The 9,170-nt window shown below is 42.5% G+C and overlaps 1 protein-coding gene across 1 annotated transcript; it reads left to right on the top strand.

Annotated features, from left to right (window-relative positions):
* The first annotated feature begins 4,945 nt into the window (after positions 1 to 4,945).
* LOC127234065 (vacuolar protein sorting-associated protein 41 homolog) lies at positions 4,946 to 8,725 on the top strand. Its single transcript, XM_051200784.1, has 4 exons — positions 4,946 to 5,032; positions 5,137 to 5,181; positions 6,987 to 7,066; positions 8,631 to 8,725. Exons 1-4 carry the CDS (start codon positions 4,996 to 4,998, stop codon positions 8,709 to 8,711), a joined length of 243 nt encoding a protein of 80 aa, XP_051056741.1. The 5' UTR covers positions 4,946 to 4,995; the 3' UTR covers positions 8,712 to 8,725.
* The last annotated feature ends 445 nt before the right edge of the window (positions 8,726 to 9,170 follow it).

The raw sequence follows: 9,170 nt of genomic DNA, 5'->3' as shown, positions 1-9,170 counted from the left end.
GAAATGTATGAAGAGTGTTTTTAGACCACCATGACACCTCTACCAGGTGTCATGGATTCTTAGTCCTAGTGTTTGGAGCTGGGCCTGAGGGTGAGACCATGCTTCCATTACCAGCAGCGGGTGGTGCGGACAAAAGCACGGACACACCCTCCCTGTGCGCTTCTCTTGAAGCTCACATACACTGTTGCAGTCTCCCTCTTCATCCACTTCCTGTGAACAAATTTGCATGGTTCTGGCAAAGTTTTAGATCTAAAATGAACATTTAATATAAAAGTCATCCTCTAAAACAGCTGGTAAGTCGGTATCCTATCCCCCTAATTATAAATGCATAGACAGCGTTCCTTATACTGTGGGAATGTGCAGGTGGGTAGTGATTTGGGGAGATCCAGAGTTATCCTACCACTGGGTCCAGAGAGTCTTTGTTATTCATCAGTCCCTGGGTAGAAAAACTATGAGGAAGAGAAAGGAGCAAGGAGTTGGGGACAGAACCACAGAGATTATTACACTAGTGCTGCCCCACTGGAGCTCGGCCTCTCCCTCCCCCCCTCCCTCTCTCCCTCTCCCCCTCCTCTCTCTAGCTCTCTTCTCCTCCCTCTCTTCTCTTCCCCCTCCCCCTCACTCTCTCATTTTTCTTTTTCTTTCCCTTTCCAGGAAGCTCTGCTCATTTTTATTAGTGGCCATTTGTTTATCTTCATCTAAGCAACCTATTGGGGTAGTCCTAAAACTATGCCAGCTCTCTTTGGAGTCTCTGGCAGTTCCCAGAAGGTTTTCACAGACACACTTTTATTTCATTATATCGGTCTTCATTTTTTTTTTTTGTTTGTTTCTTAAAACTACAATTCGTGTTCTGATTTATAATAAAAGAGTACAACACCCCCCCATAAGTCTTCTAAATTTGAGGGAAATATTACGATCCATGATTTCCAAGAATCCTATGTATGAGGTAACAGTGACCCTAGAATATATAAAGACCCTTCAGACATAAAGGCCTGAGGTCATATGTCACCGGTATGCTGTCATACACCTTCTCAATGTCCTTTTTAAACAGATAATTCATTGAATGCATACATCGAGGAAACTTACAGTGTAGCATTGTAATGTGGGCAGCTCTTAATTGAAATGAGAGGGGAGGTAGATCAAACCACTCTCCCGATGTTGCCATTTCATATTTTTCTAACACAGTAGCTCTCTTCAAGTAAAAGTTAGCAGGGTTGAGCATGCTCACTGCCTCAGATACAGGTGAGGTTAGAAATGGAAATCAGAACCTTTGTAACTAACTACTTGGTTTTTGATAGATGTTTTAGGTTCATAATGGGCCTCTAATTAGCATTAGCCCTACTGCTCAGAATAGAAGACTGAGGCTCCAAAGGTTAATGACTTGCTGGTATGTACAGATGCTGACCTAATTTTTAAACTCAGTTACTGAGAGGGCCTACCATGCCCTTTTCATCCAGGACAGCATTAGCTCTAACAGGTAATTCATAAAAAGCATCTGCCAGTTAGGACTACTTCCTGGCTTCATATGTAACACTTTGGAGAAAGCAGCAAACCTGTTGGAAAGGGTTCCTAGGAGGCTGGAGGTGTGGGGACCGAGCCCTTGTTGAGAGCAGAGGCTTGAGCCTGTACTGGTCAGCATGTGTTATTTTACACCTGAGGACTCTTGTCCCAGTTGCACTGTAGTTATCTCCAAGTCTACAAACATTTTCCTATGCTTACATTTCTTACTTAAAATTGAAGAGACAGTCAATTTAAAGAAATCAGCAACTTCTTTCTTGTCTGCCTTTGGGGGCTGGGGCATGAATTTCTTTTTCTAACTTTTATCTAACTTCTCTCTCTTTTTTTTTTTTTTTTTTTTTTTTTTTCCTGAGTTGGTTTTTAAACATGCAAATCCTTGAAATAAGCTTTTGAGACCAAATGGACTTTTTTCTTTACAAATAATTTCAGTTTGGTCTTATCATCATATCTAAATGACACAGGTGGCCTGTGTGGGCCAGCCATCCTTTCCTTGATTCATTTAGTTCATATATACTTTGTGTTTTATACGTTAAATACAGTCATGATTTTAAAGCCTTTTTAAACTGAAAAGTAGACCTTTACGTTTTATCTTTCCCATTTTTCCCCCTCCCTGCACTTAGTTATCTTTGGCAGTAATCCAAAAGAGCAAAGCATTCCAAGTAGAATTGAAGTCCCATGACACCATTGACCTAGAGGAGGCTGGAAGTGAGGAAACTCCTGGGGCTTGAAGGCCAGCTTGCTGGCAGCCATTTGCATTCTAAGGAGAAGCACGTGCAAAGTGAATAAAGCAAAGCCAGCAAAATCCCAGTGTTCAGAGCCTTTTCAAATAAAAACTGCAGAAACTTGGCAGTTTTTCTGGCACATTCTGCACAGCAGCTGTTTCTAAGGAGCCATAGTGACTTCTCTGGTGTGTGCTTCTTTATTGATTTGTGAATTGTGAATTATCTGCGAGGCTGCAGTTTCCTTTTTACTTGGGATTATTATCCATGGATGTGTGCTATAGAGGAATCAGAAAAAAATACAGAGCAAATCTAAAGTCTCAAGTTGGTTGTCAACGCCATAAGTATGTGCTCATTGAAATTTACCATAGACTATGTCCAGTTGCAGCTTGTTTCTTTGAAACAAATCATGAAGGGGAAGTGGAAAGGAACAAGGGTGGTTGAAAGGATGAGGGAAGAAGTTGGTCCTTAGGTGTGTAATCTGGGAAAAATAGAAGGAACTTCCATATGGAAGAACTTCTGAAAAGGTAATATTGTTCCTTCTGAGAAATGCCAATAAACATTTTTGAGAGGGAAACTAGTGTTATGAAGTTGATATGAGACAGTAGTTTATCTTGGTAGAGTTCTTAAAGTCAATAGCGTTACTAAGCAGGGTTGATAATAGTGTATCTACTTTTCTCCAGGTGGTGAGGTGTCATCAGGACAAAGCTGTTTTAGTTAGATCTCATAGGCTTGTCCCTTTAATACGGCAATCACTCTGAGAGGCCAGATCCCACTGCCTGAAAGCCCTCCCTGGGATGGTTGCCTACTTTGTTGTGACTTTACAGCTCCTAATTTACCTGTCCTATCCTGAACCCCTGGCTCTGCCATGTTCCTGTCAAGTAGGCCAGTCCAGACAAGGTGGAGGATTTCCACCTTGTCTTCCTTCACTGGCCTCCCTTGGTTGCCCCGGAACTATTGCAGATGTTGAGTCAAAAGACTCTCATTTTTCTGACAACTACCTTATTAGCATCATGTCAGTTACACTTACAATCCTTTCCTATGTTTCTAGTTTAGAGCTTTGGATTTTGATAGAATTGGGTAGAAAGTGTCACTGCAGTTTTCCTTCCCATGTGTTCTTGACAACTGAAAATGTACCTGGCAAATACTTTCTGTGAGCAGGTAGGGTGTACCTGCATAGAAATGCAGTTCTAGCAGAAGAGTCCTTAGTCCTTTGGCTTTGCTGTTTTCTTTTTTCTTCCCCCCCCCCTTTTTTTTTTAAATTTGAAACAAGGTTGTTTTTTACATGTCAATCCCAGTTCCCTCACCCTTCCATCCTCCCTTATCACCCCCCACCAAACCCCAGCCCCTCCCCTTTCTGCTCCCCAGGGAGGGTGAGGTTTTCCATGGGGAGTCTTCAAAGTCTGTCATATCATTTGGAGCAGGGCCTAGACCCTCCCCTGTGTGCTGTTTTCCTTACCACCTGTGGTGTATGTGTTCCAGGGACTGTGCCCTCCATTCCTGCCCAGGCAGTGTGCTTCCTGAGCCCTTCACCAGAGGGGCTGAAACTGAGTCTTATTATTTTGATATTGGATGACAACAGCATCATGTAATTGCTAACCAATTTTTGGAAAGTTTGCCAACATCAATATTTTGTAGATAATTTTTTTGGTGTATTGTTTTTCTCCTTTTTCTTATATGCTATATGATTTCTATTTAAAAAAATATTTTTAAAAGAAAACCAAAATATGTTACATTTCTAGTAGAATCTGACAGAGAAGTTAAATCTAAGGAGGCGTGGTACATGCCTATAAACCTATTATTTGGGAGATTAGGCCAGGAGTATTCCTGCATATTAAAACACATTTTCATGAAAATGATAAGAAAAGCAGGAGGGAGAGGCCCTCTACAAGTCATATCAAAGTGAACACGAGAATATTAAAGTCATGCAGTCTTGCTTGTCATAACCAAATACTGGAAGCCATAGGGGCAGAACTGTAATCATCAGTTCTGGTCCTGAATGTGTCATGTCATATGATTTGGGGGCAGCTTCTAGCTGGATTCATGCAGAGCTGATGTTCTTGTGGTTTGCCATGGAGGACTGTGGTTGCCTGCTTACCCCACTCCTATTCCCAGTGGTGTGAATTTGCACTTGTGGAAGAAAATCGCACATCTAAGTTTAGAACTGAGAGTAACGTCACTGTGAAGAAAGCCAAAGGGCACCAGAGCACTTACAGTGACCCATAAGCACAGGTAATCACAGGACTGCTCTGCACACTTCTCATCTGCACCAACTACTGTCTGGCTCATGGCAGACCCAGCACATTTGTCAGAGGGTAGATGAGTTTATTAAATTAATAGATGGCTTTGGAAAGGCAAGGTTTCCATCCTGTGCAAAGATCTGAAGGTTGGGCTATGTGAGCCATTCAAGGACCAAAGTGCCAGCAAGCAACAACATGTAAAGTGCAAATGCCTGTGAGATAACAGTAAAATTTTGGTGCAGGGTATTTTCAAAACTTTAGGATTTGTACTTGATTTAATAATATCAAACTATGGTCATAACAACAAATAAATAGCCAAGAATAAGGCCTGGCACACTTGATAATGTTTGGCAGGCAAACCAATAAGTGCCTCTGACATTTTCTGATTCCTCAGTTAGACACTCCTGATGTTTGAGTTACTACTGACTGGTCTTTTCTTTTCAAACATGCACATTAGATTCTGCTTCGGGGAAGGCTGCAAGAAAATCCTCGTAGCTGACTCTTTGTCGTTGCTGAAGAAAATGCACAGAACCCAAATGAAAGGTGTTCTGGTCGATGGTGGGTAAAGCTGAAAGAACATTCAGGGAGCCCTGTGCCATGCTTTCCAGAGAGGCCAGGCAAACAGAAATGTGCTTAACTGCAGTGTGTGTGTTTTCTTACAGAAGAGAATATCTGTGAATCGTGCCTTTCTCCCATCCTCCCAACAGGTAAGATGCCTACAGGGGAAAGCATCGCCCAAAGGTTAAGATTTTGAAATTAGCTGATGAGTGCCTGTAAAACTGTGTGGACATTACAATTGAGGAAGGATGTCAGTCCCTTCCCTGCTTCTGTGAATTCTGCTGCTGCTGACTGCAGACCAGGGTGTGTCAGCATCTTGGAGCTTTGCATCAACCCACTGCTGGCCCTGCCACAGGGCTCAGAGTTCCAGGGAGTGTGGGCTTGAAAGGTGGTACTTCTAATAAGGTGATGCTAATGGATCTGGTTGGGGGCCCTTCTCTGAGATTCATCAAAAGAAAGGCAAAGCAAAGTGAAAACTTAACCATCCAGATATTTCAATTCTAAGGGGGAAAAAACCCATGTGGATATCTGGGGGAGCACTTGATGAGTGGCTTCAGGTTCACTGTAGTTCTAGGTGCCCAGTCCATAGCCCACCTTGGTGGGAACAGCATTCAGCATCAAATTTGACTGACTCATTGATAGGTAGAGGCTTCTGTTCCTGTTTCTTGGTGGAATACCATACATAAGAAAATGTTCTTTATTGAAAGTCATTCTGACATGAGAAAGGAGCTCATAGTTTGATAGTAGAAATCAAAGCATGGTTTTGAGGATATTTTAATATACAAATCAGCATGGAAAAGTGCAGAGACTTTGCTGCTCAGTTAGCTGGTATTAGGAAGTATTCCATAGCAGAGGAGCATGGAAGTCATTTCACACAAGCTCTGTCCCCAAGGGAGCAGGGTTTAAGTGCTTCTGTAAATCAAGGTGCTTTAGGTACTTTTCAGTGGAAAGGGGGCCAAGGATGCTTCTGTGGAGGGCACTAGGTCTTACCTGAACTAATCTGGCCATACAACAGAAGCAGATGAGAGGCCCTGACCAAACAGAAGTATAGTAAAATGCAGAGCCTGGGGTCCTGACCCAGTTCTGCCTCCAGCCTCAGTGTGAGGTCTCGGTGAAGATAAAGTGAACTGAAACATTTTATCAAGCTACAAGCTGATTTCATTATCTGAATTGTGGTCAAGACACACATGGGAATACATACGTTCCAGTTTTTCAAATAAACATCACAATATTTGCTGTGAAATTATCCTGCACTGTAGTGATATACTATTTATGATTTATTAAAGCTTTTCTGATGACTCAGAAAGCAAAATCAGCCACAAGCCATAGAAGCCACACTTTAAAGGCACATACCTTTAATCCCAGCAGCCAGAAGCTAGGTGGTAGTAGAATACACCTTTAATCCTAGGACTCAGAATTAAGAAGTAGACAGATCTCTGTGAATCCAAGGCCACCCAGATCTACACAAGATTGATGCAGTCCTAAAGAGAAACACCTCACACAAAGACGATTTCATCACCTGGGATCACATGCCTTTAATCCCTGCATTGGTGAAGTATGTAAGACAGGAGCAAGGTCTCAGTATGAGGCATTCATTCTCTAGCCACACTGAGAATAGAACGCCCCAGCCCTTTTAGAGGTAAGAGCTCTCTGGTAGCCTGGCTGCTTTGCTTCCTGATCCTCAGGTTAAACCTAAATATCTGACCTTTCTGGGCCTTTTATTTTTGTGTTACACTGCACTGCTCATTTGGCCAAACAAGTAACCTGAAAACTATAGTTCATAGCAAAGTGATTCTAGTACCAGCGCTGTGCTTGGGCTCCTCACCCCAAGATGCTTTTGTAAGGAAGCCTCAAGTGTTGCTGTTGCTGGGAAATCTGTTCAGGGCTGGCTGAACCATCTCCTGGTCTGCCTGTTGCACTGAATTCTTCTCCCTCTGTTTCCAACCCTTTGCAGATGCGGCTAAGCCCTTCAGTGTGGTGGTCTTCCACTGTCGACACATGTTCCACAAGGAATGCCTACCCATGCCAAGCATGGTACGTTGTCAGCTTGACACCTATCAGCTAAAAAGAAACAGATCAAATAAGACTAATCACAACTACACTATATCATCTTTATGGATCTGGCTTTCTTGATTCTATTAGACAAGACAGTTGGTCCTGTAGCTCTTGCTGAATCCATGGTTGTGCATCCATGGATTGAACCAACCTTGCATCAGCAATATTGAAGAAGGGTACATTGTACTAAGTATATACATTTTCGTTTCTTGTGTTTATTCCTATACAAAACAGCATTACATTGTATTTAATATTGTAAGTAATTGGAGAGGTTTTAAATATACAGGGACTATAATTAGGTTATGTGCTTTTGTAGGCAACAGTGATCTAATTCTCTGTCCAGTTACGTTCATATAACACCAACAAAACATTTCTTGGTCAAGAAAGGCTTTTATTTGCTTACAAGTTAGAGTCATCATGGAATGACATCAAGGTGGAATATAAAGACCAGAAATGAAGCAGAGATCATGGATTTTTTGCTTGGTCAGCCTGCTTTCTTATTTAACCTAGGACCACATGCCTAGGGGTGGTACTGCCTGCAAGGCTTGGACCCTCCCACATCAATTATTAATCAAGAAAATGCCCCACACACTTGTCTACAGGCAAGTGTAATAGAGGCAGTTCCTCAAAGAAGGTTCCCTCTTCTCTGGTGGCTATAACTTGTTATAACTTGTGTCAAGTTGAGGGAGATGGGCGGGGCAGGGGTGGGGTGGGGTGGGGGGTGTTATCCAGGAACAGAAGGAATTGCAAATTGCATAGCTATGGATTTTAGTGTGTGAACAGGGTTCTGGAACTTCCTCTCTGAGTTTAACTTTTCTTTCTTTCTCTCCCTTCCTTTTTTTTTTTTTTTTTTTTTTTTTTTTTTTTTTCATAAAGATATCTTATTACTTTCCAAATGTGAAATATATAGTATAACATAGAATTGTGCCCACTTCAGTGAAATAATGCTAATGACTTCACTACTGGGCTGTGATCTGTGTGGTAGAAAACATTTGAAAGTAGTGGAGCTTTCTCAGCCTGCCTTGTGTGGCATGGTGCTGTTACCCCCAAGGCTGGTTTTGCTGTAGTATCCACTTTTTTTGCCTGTGTGTGCAACTACATGTGCATGTGTTTGTGCATACACACAGAGGCCAGATGACTACCTCAGATGTCATTTCTTAGGAGCCATCCCTTTGCAACAGGGTCCTATCAAGTCATTCAGGCTAGCCGAGCAGTGAGCCCAAGGACCCATTTGTCCATATGCCCCAGCACTAGATCAGAAGCACATGCTACCACGCCTCATTTTGGTTTTGGTTTTAACATAGGTTCTGGGGCTTGAACTCTCGTCCTTGTTCTTGCACTTAACCAACTGAGCCATCTCCTCAGTTCTTTGAGTTTTAGAGTGACAGTAGAAAGAGCATGTTGGAACTAAAATGTCTTGTCCGGAGCAAGGAATGATATTTAACCGCTTCAAAGCCCTCCACCCCCTGAATGATGCTATAATCATGTTTCTGGATATGAAGGGAGACAGTTGTTTAACCCCGTGCTTTTTATTTCTTTTCAGAACGCTCCTGCACAGTACTGTAACATCTGCAGTGCTAAGAGCCGTGGACCAGGAAGTGCCATCCTGGAGATGAAGAAGTAGCCCTGCGTGTTATCAGCCTGCCCTTCGCTACTCTGCTCCATGTGGCTGTTGGGCCACAGCAGCCGTGTTGACATCAGTGCTGTTCAGGGATAACCTGTGCTCTGCATCAGTTGCTCTAGACCTACCTTCCAGAAACTTCTTCCTGTCACTGACACAGAAGTCAGGGCTATTCCCATGCTGTAAAATATTTGGATTCATAATCAATGTTTCATGATTTGTTTCTTTGGTTGCATTAGTTAGCAAATAAAAACCTAAATCTCAGAGTCAGAAATGACTTTGTGACTTAGTCACACCACCAGGTCTGAAGTGCACTGCTGAGAACTGCCCCAGCTGTCTGAGAACATCAGTGGCTGCAGCAGCCTAAAAGCTCTACGGAAAACAAGTCTGTCATTCCTGGCTTCATTGTCTATATGTCATCAACTGTGGTTCACTTCCTAATACACATTTAATGAAACACTG

This window comes from Phodopus roborovskii, unplaced genomic scaffold (genome assembly GCF_943737965.1).
Source record: "Phodopus roborovskii unplaced genomic scaffold, PHOROB, whole genome shotgun sequence".
Classification (NCBI taxonomy): domain Eukaryota; kingdom Metazoa; phylum Chordata; class Mammalia; order Rodentia; family Cricetidae; genus Phodopus; species Phodopus roborovskii.
Note: the sequence above shows the minus strand (reverse complement) of the source record. Positions and strands in the feature narration are given on the sequence as shown.